At 41.3% G+C, this 26,010-nt stretch overlaps 1 protein-coding gene across 3 annotated transcripts in view; it reads right to left on the reverse strand.

Moving 5' to 3' along the window:
- The window catches only part of GARNL3 (GTPase activating Rap/RanGAP domain-like 3), a 179,250-nt gene that overhangs the window by 113,396 nt on the left and 39,844 nt on the right, over positions 1-26,010 (reverse strand). For all 3 annotated transcript variants that reach the window (XM_011988461.1, XM_011988456.1, XM_011988469.1), the window contains one exon: positions 5,239-5,313. In XM_011988461.1, coding sequence (XP_011843851.1) covers positions 5,239-5,313 — 75 coding nt within the window. The remainder of the gene's footprint in view (positions 1-5,238; positions 5,314-26,010) is intronic.

The raw sequence follows: 26,010 nt of genomic DNA on the forward strand, positions 1-26,010 counted from the left end.
CATCTCAAAAAAAAAAAAAAAAAAAAAAATCATGACTACCTGATGAAATCTCTGTACAAACCCCTAAATCATGGGGCTTAGGGAGCTTCCATGTTGGGGAACATATTGCAGTACTGAAAATAGGATACAACTGGAGAAGGTACGGAAGCTCCGTGCCACCACCCTCACACCATGACCTATGCATCTCTTCCATTTGGTTCTTCCTGAATTGTACTCTTTATAACAGACGAAACCCTGGTATTGGTCCATAGCCGCTTAGGAACTGGGCTACACAGCCGGAGGTGAGTTGTGGGTGAGCAAAGCTTCATCTATATTTGCAGCCACTCCCCATTGCTTATATTACCACCTGAGCTCCGCCTCCTGTGAGATCAGAAGCAGCATTAGATTCTCGCAGAAGCATGAACCCTATTGTGAAATGCATATGCGAGGGATCTAGGTTGTGTGCTCCTTATGAGAATCCAATGCCTGATGATTTGTCACCGTCTCCTATAACTCCCAGATGGAACCATCTAGTTGCAGGAAAACAAGCTCAGGTCTCCCACTGATTCTACATGATGGTGAACTGTATAATTATTTCATTATATATTACAATGTAATGATAATAGAAGTAAAGTGCACAATAAGCGTAATGTGCTTGAATCATCCCGAAACTATCTCCCACTACCTGGTCTGTGGAAAAACTGTCTTCCACAAAACTGATCCCTGGTGCCAAAAAGGTTGGGGACTGCTGCTTTATAATATATGAGTAATAGTAAAAAAAAGTGCTTTTATGAATTCTGTGAGTGATTTTAGGGAGTTACGGAAGCTGAGGAGGAGGCTGTGGTAATGGCTACCTGACTTTGTAGCCAAGTTGGTCAGAAATGTGGAATGTAGGTAACCTGGAGACCCAATGCTTGTGACTGGCTTCTGAAATGAGGACAGTCTTGTGGGACTGAGCCCTTAAACCTGTGGAGTCTGACACTAACTCCAGGTAGTTGGAGTGAGAATTGAATTGTAGGACACTCAGTTGGTGTCAGAATTAATTAGTGTCAGGAGAAAAAAAATCCTATCAAGGAGGTATCTTCCTGCTGGAGATACACTCAAGCAGGAAGAGATCAGCTGACTGCTGGCAAAGCTGATGTAGGAACTCATGCATTGGAAAGGGGATTGGCCCAGATGAACTCTAAGGCAGGAAAGAACGGTCCATTCTGATGGATGCCAATCTGAAAACTGTTTACTAGCTCATGACAAGGTATACAAGAAACCTTTATAGTGTCCTGACATGCCTGTGGCATCAAAGTACATGCTCAGTGGATTCATCTCATGAAACAGTCCAGACCAGTCTGGATGATATCCAATTCCTTGATGAGTTGCATAAGGTAGGACCACATATTTAATTTCCTGCAACTGACCGGAAATTAAAAAGACAGTCTGAGAAGCATGGCTCAGAGGCTCAGCCTCATTGGTTGTCGCTGGTAAGGGCTTTCTGACGACCTCATCTTAACTAGGGCTCTTCCTATTTCTTTGCACCATGGTCCTCTGTTTTTGCCACAGCAGTTACCAAAATTTGCAATCCTTCTATGTGTTTCTGTTGGTTACTGATGGCTCTCCCTGCCACCTGTAGGTCCCTGGGAGCAGGGACCTCAGCAGGCTTATTCAATCCTGCATCCAGGGCTCAGCCTGTCTGGCACTAGGAAATGACCCTATGAACGCCAGCTGAATGAATGTTTTGTCATATTATATGAAAAGCACTCCTGATACAACTTATTTTTTGGTAATGGCAGGCTAGATTATTCAGATCTACCCCTCCCACTGAAAAAACTAAAAGTACTAGAAGAATATTAAAATCATCTCCTTGAAAGCACTGGAGGCCGGGCGCAGCAGCTCATGCCTGTAATCGCAGCACGTTGGCAGGCCAAGGCTGGCGGATCATGAGGTCAGGAGTTCGAGACCAGCCTAGCCAACATGGTGAAATCCCATCTCTACTAAAAATACAAAAATAAGCCGGGCATGGTGGCACGCACCTGTAATCCCAGCTACTCGGGAGACTGAGGCAGGAGAATTGCTTGAATCCAGGAGGCGGAGGTTGCAATGAGCTGAGATAATGTCACTGCACTCCAGCCTGGGTGACTGAGCAAGACTCTGTCTTGGGGGGTAAAAAAAAGCACTGGAGTGCTTACCAAATAGTAAGAATTGCCAACTAAAACTGAAAGGCAAATGGGAACCTAGAGAGGTAAATGCATCATGAAAGTCTTTTTTGGCTTGAGGATGTTTGTCAATCCCAGCAAAATTGAATTTGGGTTTTGGTGACCTCATGGGGGACAAAGACTCAAATCCCAAGACCCACTGGGGTAGGCAAGTCCAATAGGAACCCAGCCCCACATTACGCTAGGATCCCAAAGGACTACACACTCAACTAAGAGGGAATCAGAAGAAACCACCTCTACCACCAAAAACTACAAGGAAGTTGTGACAGCACCGAGCAGAGCTGAGCCGGGGAGCACCTCTGAGCTGTGGTGGCCACATGCCAGCTTTCACATGTATCTGCAGCTGTAATAGAGCTGAGCAGGGGAGCGTCTCTGAGGTGTGGTAATCTGCGGTACTTGGGTAGTTTAAAAGGTCTCAAGCTGGGTATTTGGTTTAAAGGTATCTGGTAAAAGCAAACATAAGTCCTCCCTACCAAAAAGCAACTCATCTTAGGTCTCATATTATTCCGAAAAAGTAATATTCAGGAATAACAAATAGTACACGATCAGGCAGCCTAGCACACAGAGAAGCACATGACATGAGGAGCACAGGCCAGAGGAAAACAATTAAACAACAGCCACAAAAACTTCACATTTCAGAATTCTCAGTCGCAGATGATAAAACCATTACACTACGTTTAAAGAAATAAAAGACAAATTTGACATTATCTCAAGGGAACAGTAAACTATAAAAAGTGACCAAGCAACCTCAGATTAGGCAACGGTTTCTCAGACATAACAACAAAAGTGCAAGCAATGAAAGAAAAAAAATAGACAAACTAGACATGATCTAATCTTAAAGCTTTTGTGCTTCAAAGGACACAACCAAGAAAGTGGAAAGATAAAAACACAGAATGGAAGAAAATTTTTGCAAATCATATATCTGGTAAGTGTCTAATTATCCAGACTATATAAAAAACTCTTACAATTGCATAATAAAAGCGCAAATAACCCCAAAACAAAATTTGCAATTTGTTTGTTCATATGTTTGAGAATTTTTAAGCAACGACATATAGTGAGTCCTTTACTGCACTAACAGCTTTAACTAATTCAGAGCAAGCCAGCTGTTTTTTTCCCTCTGGAAGTCAAGTGCCCGTAAGGTCTTTTATCAGGCTAGGAAGTACCATTGGCCAGAAACTTCTCACTGAAGACCATCAATACAAAACAGCCAAGGTGCTCCAATGGAGCATCATGCTCAGTAGTTCTGGTGGAAATAAAACCTAAAAATGTATTTGATCCTTGATATTGTATTTCCAGAGAAGCAATCTGAGATAGGAATGTGTTTTGAACACAACAGACTGCAATGATTTGTGAAATCAGTAACTCCCCAAATTGTTCCCAAGACGTCGACTGAACTGCCCAAGGCCACACTGCTGGTGAGTTGTAGGGCCATGATTTGAACCCTGGGAAGACTGACTCTTAAGCCACTTCTGATCATGACCCAAGCACAGGTCATTTCTAACCCCTGACTGGGGCCCAGAACCTATCCTCTGGTGTACAGCAGGGCCAGGTGAGCAGTGTTTGACTGCCAAGTATATGGTGATTACAGGATCACATGAAGGCACCACTGATGTCTTTCCTGGGAGGTGTGTATTTCCTCCAGACGCTGGACATGGAGGGGCCAGAGTTGTGCTTATATAGGGTGGCAAAGTCCAGTTTGCTTTGTCCATTTCAGGATGGGCTGAAGTTCTGCAAAATTTTGGTAACAGAAAGATGTCTCAAGGTATACAGCCTCCATGGGCTCTCAAAGTAGAAACTCAGCATGGTGACTGCTAGCTTTCCAAGCACTGGAGAGCAAGAACTCAATGCCTCTGTGCCTGGCTTAGCTCCTGAGAACCTTTGGCTGCCTCAGCTTGCGATGATGAGGCTATCTAGTCCCAGGGGCCAGGCCATTTGGGGAGGGCTGTTTCTAAGGTTCAGAAGCAAAATTTTCCATGAGTTCCTTCTATGTGGGTCAGCCGACATCATTCTGGAGAAGAAGTATGTGGGTACCTATTCAGGGGTATTCAGCCCCAACTTGGCTAACATGTCAATGGCAAGGGTCAGGTGAATGTATATGGCTAAGCCAAGGGTGAAAATGAGCAATCACTTCCCAAATGTTGTGGGCTTTCGAGTTAAATTCGTAGCTCTTCACCAAGAATTTGCATTAGGAGGTGGTCAGGAGAAAACTGGCAATGTGGCAGTGATGACAACAACAATAACCATCAATAGCATCATAACTAGCACTTCTGAATGCTTACTATGTGCCAGGCATAGTGCTAGGAGTTTTACAAGCATAGCGCACTGAATTCTTGCAATAATCTTGAGACAGTTTCTAATTGACAGACGAAAGAAACAGGCTCAGGGAGGCTGGGGTCCTTGCCCAGGGTCAGGGTCAGGGAGCTAGAGCTATGATGAGCTACTGTGCAAAAAGGCAGCAGAGAAGAAAAAGGCTGGGGAGTTTTTGCCATACTCTGCAGTTTAAAGGGTAGACGCCGTGGGATAGAGACGGTAGTGGCAGTTTTAAAAAAAAAAAAAAAAAAAAAAAGAAAGTCAGGAGAGTGTCTGTGGCTTGCAGCAAGGAAGACTGAGAACCCAGAAAGTAGGTGTGGCCCAAGGAGTGGTAGGCAGTACCAGCCTCTTTTCCTGATGACATTTTGTCATTGCAGTAATTTTTGGCATCTCCCTCTTGGATCCTGGCACTGCTCGGAGGGCCGTGCCAAGCTGATAAGCCTGGCGGAGGCAGTACTGGGACTCGGGGCCATTCACAGAGGGTGGTAGAATTGTCTCTGGCCCCACTGCTGGCAGAACAACTTCCTGTGTCTACCTGGTTTTAACATAGATCTTTTAAAGGGTATGTGTCACCCTATGAATAGCACCTTCCATGCCAGAATACTGACATTTCCCTTCCATTGGCTTCAAGCACAGCTCTGAAAAGCTCTATTTACCTCCTCCAGAACTCTTTCACTGCTATATCCTAGGCACTGCAATCATGTGCTTGGTGGCATTACAGGAAGTGGGGAGGCTTCCTTACCTCATCTGAAGAGCCATTTTCCACTCTGAATCTTCCAGCCCTTTGGATGGCTCCATCAGCATCACTGGAAATAAGCTAGGGGGGAAAAAGCATTCAATTAGGCAGTATTTACAATGTCTATCTGTATGTAGCTATCCTATAAGTAAGCCACATCTAAGGACACAGGCTGGAGTGCCCAGCCTAGAAGCTAACAGTTTTTTTAAAGCTCTATCAGCTAGGTACTCATACAGTTGGCTCCCACTGTCCTTGGGAACCCAAGAGTAACAATGGCTAACCTGCAAGCATGGCAAACAAAAGCATCACATTTAAATTTGAACACATTCCAATACTGATGCCCCCAGCAAAAACAATCTTAATACACACCACATGTGGACAAGTGGCAGTTCACAGATGGCAAGACCGAAAGCCAGCTCTCAAGTTCAGCCGCCTTCACAGGAAAGCCTGAAGAACAATTAGTGGCTGGCAAGAACTCAAGGCTCTACTACCATGAGAGAAAGCGCCTGTGCTTCATTCAGTTTTATACAGTTTCCAAAAGGCCAATTAGTCCCTCCTCAGGCAGGCAGACTGTGTTTTAGCTCTGGCAAGGTGATGCTTGCAAATAGACAGCCTCCAAGGGGCCTGATGTTCGAAAGAGGTGAGTGAACAGACCGGGGCTTGGCACTTGAGTCCTAAAATTACTGACTCAAGATTAACTTATTTTCTCCTTCTAGATTTTCTCAGTAGTGACTCGGGAAAACAACACATCTTTTTTTAGCCTTTAAATCTACCCACAATTTGCAACAAAGATCTGCCAACAGCAGACTCATCAGAACGCACCTGCCCTGAGGGGCACTTCTCACCTCTCTAACTCAGGGCTTGCTCAGCAAAACAGAAATGTTATTTCTCAGGAAAGATGGTTACCTCATATTTTCACTAGTGCTTAAGAGATACAATGGTATAAAAAATTAATAGAAAAAATTTAGGTAAAAACTCTAATGAATTTTCTCAAGGAAAATTATTTAAAAGAGATTGATAAATTTTTCCTATGATAAATATAAAAACAGTATCTGGTATTTGTTGAAGGCCATGCATTCTTTTGCTCTTAATACGTATTATCTCATTTAATTCTCATAACAACACAAGGTAGGCATTATTATTATTCTCATTTATGAACAGGGAAACTGAGGCAGAGAAGGGTAAAACAACGGGCTACAGTCACTTAATTAGTTAGTACAGGTAGAACTGGGATGTGAACAGAGGCAGCCAGACCCCAGAAGCCCACTGTCCTCATCTAACCACCACCCTCCCTAACCATCCTCCAGAGAATGTCCGTGATTAGGTTCAGTTTTTATATCTCATCTTTCTCCTGCAAAATAATTTCTAAAAGCAAATGTTTGGATGACATCAGATCATTACACGATCGCTAAACTGAGGATGAGCCCAAGAGGCTGTGTAGTCATGAATTTCACCTTATCCAAACAGAGGTCTAGCCTTTGCCCTCAGCTTCTGGGAGGTGATCTCTAAGACCTGGGAATGACCTGCGTTAGTGTCTGATTACTTAGGGGCTCTGAGTCACACTGATTTATAGTGAGGGCTTTGGGTCACACAGTATCAGCTCTACCTCCAGAGGGGCTGAAGGCTCAGGTGGGCCATGTGGGTGGTCAGCCACATCTACGGGATCAAGCCCTGCTAAAATCTCTGGATACCACAACTCAGGTGAGCTTCTTTGAGGAGCAACATTCCACTCCGTGCTGATGTTGTCACACATCATTGGAAGGAGGAGTTAACAACTCCTGTCTACAACTCCATCAGGAGTGGACAACGGGAAGCTCTGCAATGGAACTCTTCTGAACTCTGTCCCACGCATCTCTTCCCTTGGCTGATTTTAATGTGTATTCTTTTGTTGCAATAAATCATAAATGAGCTTAACAGCTTTTAGTGAATTCTGTGAGTCCTTCTAGCAAACTATCAAACCTGAGAGTGGTCTTGGGGACTCCTGAACGCTGCAGTAGTTGGTGTCAGAAGTGAGAGTAATCTGGTGGACTGTCTCTAACTTTACAGAGGCCAATTTTAAAGTACAAGAGAAAGATAAATTTAGATATCATAGGATCACTGCCATTTTCACAGGGGAAGTATAGAGGATTCAGCATCAACAGCTTCTTTGTGGGTTTCTACTCACTGTTAAAATAGAGGGAAAAACAAGTAGATTTCAGGTAGAGTACTATTGGCATAGGCTGCCTTAAGGGCTTTGGGAGAAGCATTCTGAGATGACATCTGGACTTGGTAAGAAAAGAACACTATGATCAATTAATAATGTCTGACATAGGTCTACAGAGACGTGAGACACACCCTCCCCTTACTTGTTACCCCTAAAATAGAGGTTGCTAGAGATAATCCTGACTATAACTAGTCTCATCTAGGAGTCGAAGGCTTGAGAGAAGAGCTGACAGTCATTCATTCATATAAAAATATAAATTAAACATCATAAAAACACTCTATTTTAGACACAGGCATATGCAGTAATGCTCTTTTTCATTTGTTGAGTTTAGAACAAGAAGTATACTGCTTGTCTTGCTTAAAAAGTTCAAGAACAAAAGGAAGAACAAATTTAATGATTTGATGGTAAAAAGAAATGTAGCTCCCTTTGAACTCATGAAATCCATAAAGACAGAGCTCATGCTAATGGGTTTGACTATCACCTTTACCATTTCCCCATCCCCATCCCCATCTTCATTTAAGTCACCATCATCTGTCACCTGGATGACCACAACCACCTCCTACTGAGTCTAGACACCCATCTACCACTGCTCTTCTCCAAGCAGCTCCTCACACGGAAGCCTGCAGCCCGGGTGATTATGCAAACTGCAAATATGACTGTGTGCCACAATCCCACCTCTATTCCAGCACCCCCACTTCTTCCCACCAGAGGACACATGCTTGGGACTTCCTGGCTTGGAAGGCCCTCCTTTATCACCTTCCCCTAAAAAACCCTACTACTCATCCTTCAGTTCCACCAAAGTCCCCCTCCTTCTATATACCTTCCCTGACCCACTGCCTAGGAAGATGACCCTGTTGTCAGTTCTGGGGACACTCAGCAGAGTTGTGATTGACATTTCTCTGTGTGATTACTTGGTTCACACCTGTCTTTCCTCAGGCGCTCTCTCTGCTCTCCAGCAAACTTCAAAAAGACAGCAACTACATGTATTTGTTCTCATCACTGCATCTCCAGAGCTAAGCACACCACCTGACATAGTATCCATCTCATTAAATATTCATAAATAAGAAATATGTGAATAGATGAATGCCAAATTTATATTGCAAATGGCCAAAGAGATATACAGGGGTAAGACCTATGCTGGCCCTGGAAACCAGAGAAAGTTCATTAATCATGCAAGAAATGTCAAAGGAATTCTGCCAGCTCTATCATGAAGGAAAGGCCAAAGTGAAGGGCAGGCCAGATAACTGGAAGCACCACAGGCTGGGGAAAGTCGGTTGGGCAGTAACTTAATCAAACCATGCAGGTTCACACCAACACCCTGAGCTCATGCTGGCAGGACCTGCCTGAGGGGAAGTGGGTGGGAGGGCAGTAGGTGGGCAGGAGATCCTACTGGTCACACTCAGGGCCAGCACAGAGTGGCAGTCTCAGTGTCCCCCACCCCGGCTGGGTCACACAGGTTGCTAACTAAAGCAGAGGGGGCTGTGGTGGCTGGAGCCTGATGAAGACCAGAACATCAGCTGCCGTGAAAGGAGAAAGTGCCCCAGCAAACTAGGGAATGAAAAAACTAACACTTCAGGAAAAAAATCTTTTTAACACAATAGAGAAGCTGACTGTCAGGTAGCTGTCTCTGTCCATTTTCTTTCTATTATCTTCACAAACCTTTGATCTGGCCAATTACAACCATAAAAAATCTACATTTTCTTTTTTTGGGAGAAGATTTGGCTCAGGAATGACACAATCTCTATCAGAACCCATCTAAATGTCAAAACTGCACAACCTAGAAGCCCTCTCCCTCAATTCATCTAGATGGTACACAGCTCCAGCTGCCATCAAAATCCACTCTCGCCGTTTGTCACAGTGCAGAATCGTAGCTGGACACAAAGCTAGACTCCGTTGCCCTAGAGGTGGCCATTTGACTGAATTAGCTCCACTTAAAGGTGGGCCAAAGCCCACCTAGGTACATTTATGGACCCAGGCCCTTTAGGAGAGGGGAGGTACCTCTTCTATGCACTTTTTCCTTCTCCACTGGCTAGAACCCCAGTGATCAGAGGGATCCTGGAAATTCATGTTGAAGACAGCAGATTTTTCTTGAGCCTGAATGTGTGGTGCAGACCCACCACCCACTTAGAATTCCTGGCTGCATATGAGAGAGAAATAAACTTATTGTTGTTTACTGCATTGTGACATTCTAAGCCAACTAATATCCCCAATAAGGAAGAATCAAGAGAATAATCACTGATCCTATGATAAGTTCATAATATAAAATGTAAAAAGTGACCTGAAATATCAGAGAAAATGTTCTATGAAACAGATTTACTACAAAAAGTACAAGAATTTTTTGAAAATTTCTAATTATGGTAATAATTTGGGAGCATATTGGATCTACAAAAACGGAACAATCTATAGTCAGCTTTCAGATGAAAAGTGTAATTACTGAATTTCAAAATGTAGTGACCATGGTGAACCAAAAACTAGATACTGAGAAGAAAATGCCCCTAAAGAGTAAATAAGAATATCAGTGGGCCGGGCGCGGTGGCTCAAGCCTGTAATCCCAGCACTTTGGGAGGCCGAGGCGGGTGGATCACGAGGTCAGGAGATCGAGACCATCCTGGCTAACATGGTGAAACCCCATCTCTACTAAAAATACAAAAAAAAAAAAAACTAGCCGGGCGTGGTGGCGGGCGCCTGTAGTCCCAGCTACTCGGAGGCTGAGGCAGGAGAATGGCGTAAACCTGGGAGGCGGAGCTTGCAGTGAGCCGAGATCGCGCCACTGCACTCCAGCCTGGGTAACAAGAGTGAAATTCTGTCTCAAAAAAAAAAAAAAAAAAAAAGAATATCAGTTTGAGATAAATAGAGGAAACCGATTATGAAAAACAGAGAACATATCTGGGAGAAAGTGTAAAGAATGGACTGGGGGGTTATGAAAGTGGTCCTTGGGCAGAGAACAGAACACAGGAATAAGCAAATTATCTCCTACACTAACCACCCCCTCTAGCAAGGTTCTCTACTAATGAGTGAGACTAAAACTAAAGGAGAGCTACTAGTGAAGGCAGATCAGCCTACATGGTGTGGAAAGAAAGAAGACAGCAAGGCAGTCTGAGACCTTACCCCTCCAGAGCCAGCAAAGAGGAGGGAGTTGTTCAGGTTTCCTCTCACACTGGAATGCATCCAGCCCTTTGTTATTCTTCTGAGAGAAGGGTCCAGAAAAGAGACTTTTGCCTGTGTGCTCAGACCTTTGTAAATATAGCTCTGTCTACCCATGAGTTTAGTAATTAGTAAGATGTTTTCTAATCTGATCAATCCAGATCTGCACTCCTGAAGGGTGGAGTGAGAGGGAGGGATACAATGAGAAAGTGGATAAAGAGGAGCCTGGAACTCCTCCTAAAGGTAAACAGAACAGCACAGATGTTTTAATAAATATGAATTGGTTACATTTCCCTACTAAAACAAAAAAGACTTGATTGGTAACCATAAATGAAATATATTAAATACAATAAAGCAATCATGAAAAAGAAACGCAAAATAAAAAATATCCTAGGCAAATTGGGACAAAAAGAAAGTAAGGGAATAATAAAATCATAAAGTAGAACTTAGGAGAAAAAGACATCAAATAAAAAAGGTTATTTTATATGGATAATTAGAACCTCCCATCTCCAAAATATAACTATAAACATTTATGTAATCAATAACATATAATTATAAAACAAAAACTATTATAACTAGAAAGAAGAGTTTATAAAATTATAGTTGTAATGAGAAATTTTAGTACCTTTCTCTCTGATAGGTCAAGGCAAAAACTAGTAAGTATTTATAGAGGAATCAAATAATAAATTTAATAAACATGATTTAATAGACATATACTGACTGTATCAAGGTACAAACAGAGAATACACACCTTTAAAAATATCTAGTTAACTTAAAAAAAACCGACCTAATATTGAAAAGAAAGAAAAGCGAGTTTCACTCTTGTTGCCAGTGGAATGGCGTGATCTCGACTCACTGCAACCTCTGCCTCCTGAGTAGCTGGGATTATAGGCATGCACTACCACGTCTAGCTAATTTTGTATTTTTAGTAGAGATGGGGTTTCTCCACGTTGGTCAGGCTGGTCTCAAACTCTCAACCTCAGGTGATCCGCCTGCCTTGGTCTCCAAAAGTGCCGAGGCATGAGCCATCACATCCGGCCCAGAAAAGCAAGAAAAAGGTCCACAGGACAATATAACATAAAAAACTTATAAATATTCTATAAAACTGTACAGGTCATTTTTAGCACAATGCAGTTGAATAAGAAATTAGTTATCAAAAGGATTTTAAAAACTGAAAATCAGAAAATATACATCTCAGCCTATTGTGCCTATTGTCCCAGCTACTTGGGAGGCTGAAGCAGGATCGCTTGAGACCAGGAGTTCAGTGATACAGTGTGCATGATCACACCTATCAACAGCAACTGTACTCCAGCCTGGGCAACACAGTGAGATCCCATCTCTTTAAATATATGCATATATAAATTCTTGAGTCAAATAGGAATAGTGAAATTAGATACTATTCAGACATGAACAACAATAAAAACAGTACATATCAAAACAGATAATGTGATAGGTACTATATTTACAGAAAAATTCACATTTTCAATGCTTTTATTATCAAACAAAAAAGGATAAAAACAATGAACTAAGCATTAACCACTTGAAGATAAGAAAAGAACAATGAAATAAACCCAGGGAAAGCAGGAGAAAGGAATCAATAAAAGATCCGAGCAGAAATTACAAAATTAGAAAGATAGTATAATTGACTAACATATCCAAGATATTCCAAGGCAAGTCTGATTTTAAAAAGCAAAGAATAAAGACAAATACATATAGTGATAATAAAGAAAACAGAACCACTAAGAAGAAAGAGATTTCTAAAAGATTAAGAGAATGCTATATGAAACTATGCCAATATCATCAATAAGTTCAACGAAATGGAAAATTTTCCAGGAAAATAGACACAATGAAAATTATTTTAAGAAAGAAATCTGAGTAGACCAAAAGCTAGTTGCAAAACTGAAGATCTTGTCAGAATACTGCCCCACAAAGGCAGCCCTGGCCCAGAGTGTCTTCTGAGGAGGTGAAGGATCTGATGCCCCACACCAGAGCTACGCGAGAGCCACATGAGAGCCACACAGTCACAGAAAAGTGGGGCAGTTTCCTTTGAGAAGAGGCACCAGATCTTTTGCATTCACTTTGACGGATCCATTTAGGAAAAGGGTATTAACATATATGTGTAACATCACTAACGCTAAGAAAAGAGGACAGGATTTTTTTTAACTTTATTTGGTCTTTCATCTCTGCTATGGTCATATACCAAATAATCAGATTCTGTGGAAGACCGTGCCCAGGAGGGAGAAAAAGGAAAAAAACACAAAAAACAAAAAAACAAAATTAAATGATCATTCGGCTAGGATCTGCCAGACTGTGAGTGATTCCTTCTGAGTTCTTGCACTGTCCAATACTGTGGCCACCAGCCTTGTTTAAATTAAATTAAATTTTATTTTTTATTTTTTGAGACAGGGTCTTGCTCTGTCTCCCAAGCTGGGCTGTAGTGGCACAATTATGGCTCGCTGCAGCTTTGACCTCCTGGGCTCAAGCAATCTTCCTGTCTCAGCCCCCCAAGTAGCTGGGACCACAGGCACATGCCACCACGCCTGACTACTTTTTTATTTTTTGTAAAGACATGGTCTCGCTATGCTGGCCAGACTAGTCTCGAACTCTTAGTCTCAAACTCTTAGTCTCAAGTGATCCTCCTGCTAAGGTCTCCCAAAGTGCTAGGATTACAGGCGTGAGCCACTGTGCCCAGCCTAGATTTAATTTTAATTAAAATAGAAAACATTCAGTTCCTGAGTGCACTAGTCACATTTCAAGTGCTCAGTGGCTATGTGTGACTACTACACTGGACAGCACAGATAAAAATATTTCCATAATTCCAGAAAGTTCTATTTGACAGGGTTGTGACATGCTGGACATTCATGCAGCTCTGGGTGACCAGAATCAAATTGGTTTGCCATTCAGTTAGTTAAACAGTGAAAATTCATGTGACTTAACATCCTGAGTACAGGCCTTGGTCTAATCTTGGTCTAACAGTTAGCAAAACTAACTGTTTCATTTAACACTGAACAGTGTTCAATATATTAGATGTTTTATCTCAGGAAAAAAAATAAGATGCAAGCAAGAATACTTGTTTGCAGAATTTAACAAATTAATTTTTTAAAAATAGAAGGCATAAAATGTTACTCATTAACTATAAATAAAAACATTATTAGTTTCAAATTGTAAGCAATTATTATTAAATGAGGATCTTTCTTAGATTAATACAAATACGTAATTTTTCAAAAACAAAAAGCACTTCCTTGTCTATTTCACTGCTTTGTTTCATTGGGCTGGTGCTTGTTTCCGTTCTAAATCAGTGCTGGGATTCCCTATGATCTCTGTTTAGTATGCACTGTGTACTCGGCATTCAGGTATATAAATCACAGGAACATTATTTTTACTTAGAAAAAAAACTAAAAAAGGTTATGTAAAGTACATCTTTAAGCATAATATGTAATATTTTCTCCTAGATCCCCTTTCTTTAAAATGAGTGGTTATGAGTATGGGTTTTGGGGTTCAACTGATCAGGTTCAAATCTCAGTTCCATGTTAGCTGTGTGACCTTGGGAAAATCACTTAATTTTTCCTCTCTAAATTTTAGTTTCCTTATGTCTAAAATGGGGACAGTGACTGTACCTACTTCTAGGCTTGTGGTGAGGATTTAATAATGTAAAATATATAATTAGCCTAGAATAGTACTTGGACATAATAAGCGCTCAATAAATGTTATGATGCTATAATATATATTGTAGTAATATGATAGTGATTAATATAAAATGTTTTGATTAGCATGATTAAGCCACTTTAATGCTACATTTAAACTCCTGGAAGATCTGTTTAAATATTTGTCCATCTAGCAAACATTACTGAAACTATTTTTTTCAGGGCCTGTACTAACTGCCGGACAAAGATAAATCCAACATGATCCCTGCCCTAGAGAACTGCAAATCCTAGAGGGAGTGAGAAACACACATACATATAATCAGATAAATCACAATACAACCTGGTTAAATGCCATAACAACAGACAAAAGAACAGGGGACAGACACTGGAGAGACCAACTCTGCCTGGGGGAACTGGGGAAGGTTGCATTGCTATAATGCAATTTATTCTGGAAGATGTAGAGGACCTTTGAGAAATGATTTCCAACATAAGCAGGTTTATTTAAACTGCAAATACTGGTCAAGAAGGCAGATCCATTTGACCCTGCACATGCAAATTACAGACAGACACAGACACAGACACATTCCTGGTTTAGAAAGTACTACTATTCAGAAAGGAAGAAAGAAAAGTTTAAATGTCTGCATCAAAAAGAGGGGGTGAGAAAAGACAAAAACGTGGGTAGAATGAGCCATCCTCTCACTGCTGAGTGCTACCCTGGGGCCTGTCTCCCGGTCTCTTTTAGTCCACATCCGTGCCTGCAGGGAAAGGCAAGGGAGAAGGAGCCAGTGTGGGGACCAGAGTAGGGAGAAGGGGTGGTTTTTTTCCTCCTCCTCCCACTCTTCACCTTGATCCTATTCTGCCTGTGCCGGGGGACAGGGAGAAGATCTGGGTGACTGGGCAGCTGCGCAGCTGGGGTGCTGAGAGCACCAAGGTGCATATAGAACCAACCAGGTTGGTAAGCAGATTCCCCAGCCAGAAGGATAAACGGTGGCTGGAGAGCCACCAAGGCTCTGGATCTGGACTCAGACTTTTTTTGTCATCCTTGTCCCTGGCCCCTGTCCTCAGCAAACTCAACACCCATCACTATGATTGATCTGACAACTTGAGCTCATGTTCTTCTGCCTTTTCAAATCGAATACCTCCCAACTCCATGGCTCTGCCACCCACTCCTAACTCCAACAGTATCCTCTCCTTCCCACTGGCACAGCTGTGGCATCACAGGACCTACCTCATAACCCACTTGGGCTCTTTTTGGCACGGGTTCTATCCGGGAATCTGTGGTTAATTAGGCTGCACTTACCACCCCACAGATCTTACATGCTGCTCATTCCTGCTCATGCCACCAAGTCAGGTCACTCGCTCACCCCCTGCCAACTGAACTCTCACTCTTCTTCTGTGTTCAAAGAAGAGTTCCCATCTGACCAGGCCTACAACATGTCATGCTATATGACTACAGCTAGATCCTCACCACCATCCAATCTTTTGATCCATTATTTTTTTACTTCCCATCACATCACATCCTCCACCTTATCTGTCACAGGTTTCCACTGCAGAAACACCCTTTCTCCTAACAGACGACGTTTCTGCTATTTTACTGAGAAACGTGAAGCAATTCAGGATGAGCACTGTCATGTAGCTTTCCAGCTCAAAATATACCTGTCTTGGCTTCCTAATTAAAATAATATCTGAACAGTAGTCCCTGATACTCCACTTCCCAGTAAAAGACTTGTGAAAATTCACCACAAATTATGACAACTCCTTTGAATGTTAAGAAGGAATGATTGGCAATCCTATGTCCAAAATATCAGGACATTTTCTATTTACTATATGGCCAATGGAGAAGAATCAAGAAACATATTTGGTGACTGGCTTTGTTGCCTGGAACAGAACAAATCTGTGATAATTATGGAAGGTTGGAAGGCACTTTAATCTTCCCCACACCATCTCATTTTAGCTAAGAGACACTGGGTCTTTCAGAAGAGTAAGAATAAAACACTAGGAATCATGTTTTTACTGCATGGGCACTGCATTTTGAGGTAGCCTCACTTGTACAAGCACCTCTTTTTCACAACAAGGAAACACTGGGCAAGAAGGAGGGAGGGAGAGCAAGTCCATCTTAGAGAATGCAGTTCTCATAAACCAAGTGTCCCAGGCAGGGAGCGAGACGTGGAGAGTCGTGAGGGCAGAGCATCCTGGGGAGTTCAGTTTCCCCAACATGCCAAGGGGCTGAGGGACATTTAACCTCTTCACAATCTACATTCTGTTTTTTTTATCTACATAGCTGGCATTTTATCAAGCTTATGTAAAGAGCTAAGCAAACATTACTTCAATACGCCTCTTTCAACCAGACTGCTACCGGTAGTTCCTAAGCCCCTGTCATGTATAAACTCTAGAGCCACTGGTTCAGAGCAGCAAAAAGCCAAGCATAGGAGAACATCCTATCTCACTCCAGCAGAGGCTTATAAGATAAACACCAACTAGACCCTGGAAACTGATCAAGGAACTTTGTATAATCTCCAGCCATCCAGTTGTTTAGCTCAGAGAAGCTACAGTCCCAAATGAACAATGACAGCTGAGAGCCAGTTATACATTCTGAATGTTGAAAAACAGAAGGTCTGAATAGCTCTTTGTTTTTGTTTGAATTAAAACAAAAATGAAAACAAACAAAAAAAAATGGGGGCTATGAAAAAATGCTACACATAATCCTGAAAACTAAAAGAGGGAAGCATAGCTCTAACCATCTTTACTATGAAACCAAAATAAAATTTTAGAATAGCCATTGCTGTCCTCAGGGAGACAGAAGACATGAGCTCTTTGCAATAGTGTAGAAACCTTGTGCAAGTGGGTGAGATAAAAGAGGACGAAAAAATGCAAATGTAGGATTAAAATCTTCACTGGAGGAGGAAAACAAAATGTTAATTTGAGGGAACTAAAACAGTAATATCTCCATCATTTTAGATGCTGATTATAGAATGGAAAGGAACAAAACAAAATGAAAATAAAAAGAAAGAAAAGACAGTCACGGAGGACAGAGAAAAAGGTCTTTACTGTTTTAGGGGAAAAAATAAGCAATAATCAAATATACAATGGAAGAAAACATTCATCTTTGATTAAAGGACTGGGTCTAAGAATCCCAGAGGTGCAATGTTTTAAGGAGAATTAATGAAAATAGAAAGGTATGGAGAAATCATGGGAAACATGTAAAAAATGAAAGATGAGAAGAAAAAAAAAATGTAAGAAAAACCCAGCCAGGAAAGGTCATGTGAAACTTTCTGAAACATTTCTTTCTGAAATTGAATTGGAACTGGCTGAGATTTCTCTTCAGAACACTAAAGGGCACAAGGTAACTGTACTGGTTGATGTGTCCCCACCAAATTTAGGTCCACCTGGAACCTCAGAATATGACCTTATTTGCAAATGGGGACTCTGCAGATGTAATTTGTTGATATAAGGTCCTACCGGATTCCAGTAGGACTTAAATCCATGACTGATGTCTTTATAAGAGAAAAAGAGAGGGTCATTCAGATACAGAGACACAGAGAGAAGGTGATGTGATAACGGAGGCAGAGACTGGAGTGATGCAGTTACAAGCCAAAGGGAGCTAAGGACTGCTGCAACCCCAGAAACTAGAAGGGGCAAGGAAGGATTCTTCCCCAGGGCCCTCAGAGGGAAGATGGCCCTGCTACATCTTCATTTTGAACTTCTAGCCTCCAGAACTGTAAGAGAATAGAATTCGGTTGTCTTAAGTGACCCAGCCACCAGTTTGTGATAAACTCTTATAGCAGGCCTAGGAAACGAACACAGTAACAGTTCAAAATTTGTGAAGTTTTAAAGGAAAAAGGTGATGACTCAGACACTTAAAAGCAGATAAAGTTGTTTTTGTGAAAGCTATGAATCAGAGACATGCTCAGATATGTAATGATTAAGAAAAGATACCCTCATGTACAGCCTTAAAAACTTACCTGAAACTCCAGGACAAGGACACCTGCAACCATTGCTATTTATGATTGCTTTGGAGGTCATAGCCAATGCAATTACATATGAAGAAGAAAAAAGAGATTTGGATATAGGGAGATGAAGTCATTTACTGAAGACAACTTTATGCCTAAAAAGACTATTACTTTGTTTTTAAGTAAAGAAGCCCAGTAAAATACATAAACCCATTTTGTATACAAATTTAATTACTAAATCAATGTGTACTAAATGTTAATAGTGATTATTTGTAGGATTACATATGAATTTAATTTTCTTCTCTGTACTTTTCAGTATATTTCAAATTTTCTATAATGACTATGTATTCCCTTCATAATCAGAAAAATATATTAAAAAGTATATCAGCATCACATGCACATACACACACAAATACTATGAAGTAACATAAAAAATTCAAGAAAAAAAGAACTTATTAGATAGATTTTTGGCAAAGCTGATCTTCTGGCTGATTTGTGGATGTCTGGCAATGAGCTAAGTACTGCTGGGGATACAATAAGAAAAGCACCATAATCTCTGCCTACTAGGACAGGTAAGAAATGCCCACAAATAATGACAATGTAAAATATGGCAGGTACCATAGAGAAATGCAAACAATTGTAGGGTTCTATACAGTGAAAGATGACTTTCCCATAGGGGAATCAGATAAGGCTGCATGGAAAAAATGAGACTCAACAGAGGCATATTTTAAGAGGGCATTCTAGAATGATGAAAAGGTATAAGGAAGTCTCAGGCCTGGGCAATGTTGGGTAAAGGCCCGTTTGCTGGATCATGGGCCACACGAGTTAAGTAAGGCTCAGAAATAGGTTGGAGCAAGACTTCAGAAAGCCTTGAATGTCAAGCTAAAGACTGCCTACTTTATTTCATAAGCAAAAAAGAGATGCTGAAGGTTTGCTGTTGTTATTACAGCAGGAATTTGTTTGTCTGAATGCATAAAGATGACGTTGCCAGAGCTGTACATTAGGGAAAGTACTCTTTACAGCATTAAGGAAATCAAAGCTCCCAGGATTAGGTTAATTACATCTGAGGACATGGACAAACTAGATGTAATCTTATCAAGAATTTGTTAAATTGAATTTTTGAGAAGTCAGGGAGAGCAAGAGAAAGTGCCAGAAGCTCAGGGAAAGAGGAAAAGATACCAATGTCACAGAAAAGAAGGTCTACATAGAAGCAAACATCCCTGTTCTTTTCTTACTTGTATTTCTTCAAGAGTCTAAATAAGAAACACATAAGGAATTAAAAGTCACTTTTAAAATGTAAGCTTGTAAAAAATGCACACTACTCAGCCCACTCCAGATATGCCAAATCAGAACATGGGTTTTAAACAAACTGCTCAAGTGATTTTTATGCATAATCAAGTTTGAGGGGCACTGGAGCGGCCTGTAACAGCAGCAAGATCATGGATCTTTCAAGCAAATACAACCTATTGTGGATGGGGGTTGGGGGACACCCCCTACAACTTACCAGTTGTGTGACCTTGGACAAGTTAATTCACCTCTCTGAATCTCAGTGAACTCATCTGTAAGATGGGGATGATAACAGTACTCCCACCTCATTAGGTCATTGTGAAATGTAGTTTATACATGCAAAGCACTCAAAAGGCTGTCCAACACTGTCACGTACACAGTGACGTGAATAAAGAGCAACTGGCCGTGAAATCCATTGAGAATATAGAATAGAACCAATGGGATTTGGTAAGAGACCAGAACATGGCTCTGTGCGATTTCCTGGTTTCTGGAATCAGCAACTGAAAGGAAGATGGGGCCATTCACTCAGCGGTTTGGCACAAGAGAGACAGGGTGAGTTCAGCGTGGGGCATGTTGCAGTTTAGTCGCCTGTGGGTCATCCCACGAGAGACTGCCAGTGGGCATTTAGGCAAATGGGCCTATGCATAGAAATCTGTGGATAGAAATCTGGACTCAATATATGGATCTGGGAGGCACCAGTTTTAAGACAGGGAAAGATTACCCAGAAAGAGTTTGTAGAGTAAGAACAGTGCCTGAGGCAGAACCTGGAAGAGCACCAACATTTAAGGGCCAGGCAGAAAAGAAGGGATCCAAAAAAAAAAAAAAAAAAAATGCTGAGAAGGTAAAGAAGGGAGGCAGGAGGAAAACCCGACAGTATGGAGATGTCAAGAGAGGAGAAAGTTAACAAGCCTACAGAGTTGTCACGTAAGATACAGACTGACCTGCAATCCCAGCATCGCCTTGGGAGGCTAAGGTGGGAGGATCACTTGAGGCCAGGAGTCCGATATTAGCCTGGATAACATAGTGAGACCCCATCTATACAATCAATCAATCAATTCAAAATGTTAGGAAAAAAAAAAAAAAAAGGCAGAGTTGAGGAATGCCAACTGGATGTGGTAGCAAGGAGATCTTTGGTGACCTTGGCAAGAGCAGTTTCAGTGGAGCGCAAGGAAGGGAAGCATCAAACGGAGAAAGTAAGAAGGGAAACTGTGGAACCATTATGAGGAGCAAAAAGAGAATTTAGAGAATGGCTGAAATGTACTCCCAAAGTAATTAAAAGGCCTTCACATCTATTATGCACACACAGTTTGAGATTATATTTTAAAAGACTGCAACACTATGATAACTACAATAGACCAATTAAAAAGTTGAGGCCAAAAAGCATACAATCCTTTTCTTACACATAAAAGAACCCAAAGTAACTGCTTTAATTACATGGGTAAAATGTTCAACATAAAAATATTGCTTATAGCTCAACTAACAGTGGCAGTGTGACACCATGAGCCAGCCATTTATAGTAAGCCAATCATGGCAAGCCACGCTGGATTTTTTTGTATGACTTTCCCTAAATTTGATTAGTGAAATAAAAGGGAAGCAAATTTCAGAACCCACGGATGTTCCCCTCTTTAACAAACAGGGCCAAAAGCTGTTCTAACCTGTGGAATGGATATGTGCCCTAAGAAAACAGAAACTTGCCCTGAGACAGGAGAAAGCTGAAAGACAAGGGTTCCATCTTAAGGGCACCAAGAGAGAGGCTGATGAAGCCTCAAATTATCTTGGATCCTGCACCCCAGGGAAACTTGTTCCAAGTTGCCTGCCAAGGGGCAGTTAATAAGTTAAATAGGCTAGACTTTCCTCTGAGGGCCTAAAAGAAGACAGCTTTTTTTTTTTTTTTTTTTTTTTGAGAGTGAGTCTGCTCTGTCATCCAGCCTGAAGTGCAGTGGTGAGATCTCAGCTCACTGCAATCTCCGCCTCCCGGGTTCAAGTGATTCTCCCAACTCAGCCTCCTGAGTAGCTGGGACAATAGGCGCGTGCCACCGTGCCTGGCTAATTTTTGTATTTTTAGTAGAGACGGGGTTTTACTGTGTTAGCCAGGATGGTCTCGATCTCCTGACCTCATGATCTGCCCGCCTCGGCCTCTCAAAGTGCTGGGATTACAGGCGTGAGCCACCGCGCCTGGCCACAAAGAGAGCTCTTAAAGTCCACAGCCCATGTGGGGAAAGGTTGGCAAAAACACCGAATTCCTCTTCAACAGCCCCAAAGAGGTAAAAGAGTGGTTTTCAAACTCTATGCATGTTCATGACACATGAATACTACAATTTTGAGGGAAGGCCTGCATAAGTTCAGAAGAAAACATAGGTTCTGAAAAAAGCAACTTTGAGAAAAGAAAATATATTCTATTGCTAAGAGCAGTACATAAAGGTATATTACATTCTATATTTTAATCAAGTTTAAAATTTATTCCTGTTACAACAGATGATGCCTATTGCTGAGCCTGGTCTTGCTTATCTGAAAGTTGAGGCGGGCACATGACAAGCCATGATGCAGGGCAGAGAATGATCCGGTACAAGTAAGGTGTGCAAGGCAACGGCTGTTACCAAACAGACACCAAGAAAGTCTGCGTGTTTAGAAACGTAAGTGAATTTTGCCTCCTGAGTGTATGAAACCACAATCAAGGTAGAAAACTGCTCCACTCCATTTCCTTTGCTGAAGAGTTAACCAGGTAAGTGGTGTGTTCACAGTTTGTATTTCTGGTTATACGAAAAATAAACTATTATACATTGATCAAAATTTGGAAGTGTTTTTATGTACATCAGGGGACCATATCCCATCAGTTGAAGACTACTGGAGTCAAAGAACAGAGACTCCCAGGATACCAGCATAAGGCTGAGGAGCCTCAGATTGTGAGCCGAGCCAAGGTGGCTGCAGGAGAGCAGCACGGAGGTGCAGAGAGACTTGCCCTGAGGAGGAGAGCCTTGAGTGGCGCAGGAATGGGAGACTCCTGTGGCCTCTAGGGAGAGTATGAGGAAGTCAGGACTCAGAAAGGAGGGAGTGGGGTGCCTGTAACTCTGGTTTTGAAACTGGAGAGCATGCTGATGTCTGGTATCACTGAGGTGGCTCTTCCCAAGGTTGATTTTGTCTGGGAAAATTTGGAGAAGTTGTCTGGTATTCTTATTACAGCATGTGTTCAGCTGGTGGATTTGTTACAGTTTGTGCCCCAGCTATGCATGTCATTAACACAGCACTCGGAGCTCAAGATGGTCACCAAATGGCTGGTCAGGTGGTGGTAATTCTCCCCAAGTTTTGTTGATCCTAGAAAAATAGGTCATAAAATCATACTGTATCAAAAAGTAGGGTAGGGAGGAGACAAGCGTCAAAGCTATTCTACAAACCAAAATTCTGTCAATGGAGGACAGAAGGATTATGCTGTTAAGGGCTAGATACAGAAATACTTTCATGTTTATGCTCTACTTTATTTTTTAGAAAGGATTTAAAGGCAGCTTACTTACATGTATCTTACTTAAAGGATAAAATGAGACACTGAGCACACTCAGAACAAGGAAAACTCAAGTGTAGGTAAATAAACTGAAAACAAGAGAATGGGATGAGGATGTATGTTATAAAGTCCTTTAAGACTGTTAGAGGTAAGCCACAAAGGGAGTTCTGAGCTTCCTAGGAGCCAATGCAAAGAGGAAAAGCCCTTTCATTTACAGGATTCCCAATGCTTACAAGGTTAACAACAAACCAGCTTCTCAGGAGAAGCATGGCACTTTTTGGTCCTGAGAAAAATTTTTTCTCATAGGTCTTTTTAAAGGAGACTCTGTATATGACAAACATAAAATTCTTAGCAGCATCCTACAAGCAACCCACCACCAAGATCTGTCTGGCTGCTTCCCACTCTGTCCATTAATGCAGGTTAAAGGCATAATGCCATGGTACAAGTCAAGAAAAGCAAGTCTGAGAGGGGCCAACAAAGCTAGGCTGAGTGTTTGTGGCTAACTTATGGTTGGGCTTGATCTAGGAATTAAATTTAAACCATTTAAGGCATGGGCGTATCTTTGGGTAACTCCTTATGGACATTCTTAACAGCAAGGTTTTGTTAAGATTTGGACAAAAAACAGTTTGAAATTGTATGTTGGAATGGAAACCTAAAGCAGAGCTACTTTATGCTTTTGATTAAGGACAGCGGTATTTGTTCTAACGATCAACCTAATTTTCTTAGGAAACACTCTACACACAGCAGGGCTTTAAGAGCATGGGCTTGCAGGCGAAGAGATTAAGCGCAGGGGCTCTTGGAGGCAGACAGACCTGGGGTTAAATGTCACTCCCGCTCCTTCCTAGCTGTGGGACCGCTCTGATATCATCAGTTAAATGGGAATCCATTTAATATTCACAAATGTCTTCTGAGCATCCACAGTGTGTGGCCTAATCAAATAATGCCTACCTCATATGGTTTTTTGTGGGGATTAAATAAATAAATACATCTAAAGTATTCAACAGAGACTGGTACATGGTAAGCGTTGAATAAAATGTTAAAACGAATAACAAAAATAATAAAATAATAACCAGAATATAAGATTTCTGATTCCATTCTAATGTATAAAAAGTAACGATTACGGTCTCAAAATTCTACATCACAGAAAATGGTTACAATAATTTTGGCCTGAAAAAGTTTAAAAGTGAGCACTACCAATCACCAATAGGGGCAGTAAAAATATCAAAAAAGCACCAGCCATACATTTAAAACATGTTAACTTGTGGGTGAATGTTCTAAGATATATGTTGTATCTGGAGGTATCCACAAGAGTTGACTGGGAGGCCGAGGCAGGTGGATCACAAGGTCAGGAGATCGAGACTATCCTGGCCAACATGGTGAAACCTGTCTCTACTAAAAATACAAAAATTAGCCAAGTGTGGTGGTGTGTGCCTTTAGTCCCAGCTACTCAGGAGGCTGACGCAGGAGAATCACTTGAACCTGGGAGGCAGAGGTTGCAGTGAGCCGAGATTGAGCCACTGTACTCCAGCCTAGGGGACAGAGCAAGAAGACTCCTTCTCTCTCTCTCTCTCTCTCTCTCTCTCTCTCTCACACACACACACACACACACGGATAATGATTTTCTAGAGCTGTGACCATAGGACCTTCTCTCTCTCTCTCTCTCACACACACACACACACACACACACACACAAAAGGTTGACCTGCTATGTCAGACACAGATACAAACCAGATAAATTTTAAAGAACATCTGTCAAAATTATGATTTTAGCTATAGAATGCTGAAGTCTTGATATTTTGATGTTCCTGAGGGAAATATGCTGGTACCCTCACTAATCTCTCAGTTTGGTAATACTAGATAGAATATAATTTCTCCCATAAAATGCCTTTGAAAGCAAAAACCCTACTTAACCTCAAGTAGAGCACAAAACTGAGTTGTGTTAGGGATGCTGGACAGGCAGTTAAATCACTCATTAGCAAAGCATCGTCTTTCTGTACAACAGTCCCACAGGTATAATTCCAATCCATGCCTAAACAAAAATACAATTTACTACATATCAGACTCCAAGAGTCCTCAGTCAAAACCTCAAATGTTAAAATCTGCAGATGCCAATCAAGTTCATCATCAACCGTTCTTTTGGTAGTTATTAGACAGTATAGCCAGATACCTTTTGAGGCTACCCTAAGTTCATGACAACGAAATCACGCTATCTGTGTAGAGAAGCACTGATATATTTATTTCCTATATAGCAGGGGAGCATGCACGCAGTTCATCTAAATGCAGGTTTGAATCATTAAGAAACAAGCTTAAAAAGGAATGGACAATATACTACCCTGTTTTATCCTGACTTGAAATCACCAGCAGATCATTACTTACCCAGAAGTATTAAGATACGGGGTTTTATGAGAGTCAGCAGCTGGGCTGGGGAGGGGAGAGGTCTATATCCTGCCGATACCATTTATCATTGATACTGTATCAATTTCCTAGCCATCCAGTTTAAAGGCCAAAAAAAAGATCAATAAAAGCTACAAACAATCTTGTGCTTTTTCTGACAGATTTCAATATAAAGTGATGAAGAATGGTTGATGGTGTGATAGCTGTGTATTGCCCAGAATGCCGCCATGAGAGACAAGACTTGCAATTCATCAGGAAGAAAAATGGCATACGCTTTAGATGAAATGCACTGCGAGCTAATGAGTCTAAGTATATTGGTTGAGGGGGGAATCAAAGAGTCTTGTTTTCTCTTTCCTTTATTTATTTTTGATGAGTTAGGCCACTCTCTAATTTCAATCAAACTGGATCATTCACTCATTCAATCAATAGTAACTAAGTAGCTAATGCTAAGCATTGTGCTTGGTTCTAGAGATACAGTGGCAAATAAACATTATTCCTATTTTTTAGGGAGTTCATAATCTATACCTTTATTTATGGTATTTAAAAAAGTTCAGAGATAAGGGAGTCCATCAGCAGAGGAAGAAATTTTCACTAAGTGCCTTTAGTTTGAGCTTTTAAATTATCGCTATATGAAGGAATGTTAATGAACACATTTGGGAG

Source organism: Mandrillus leucophaeus, unplaced genomic scaffold (assembly GCF_000951045.1).
Source record: "Mandrillus leucophaeus isolate KB7577 unplaced genomic scaffold, Mleu.le_1.0 Scaffold109, whole genome shotgun sequence".
NCBI classification, from domain to species: Eukaryota; Metazoa; Chordata; class Mammalia; order Primates; family Cercopithecidae; genus Mandrillus; species Mandrillus leucophaeus.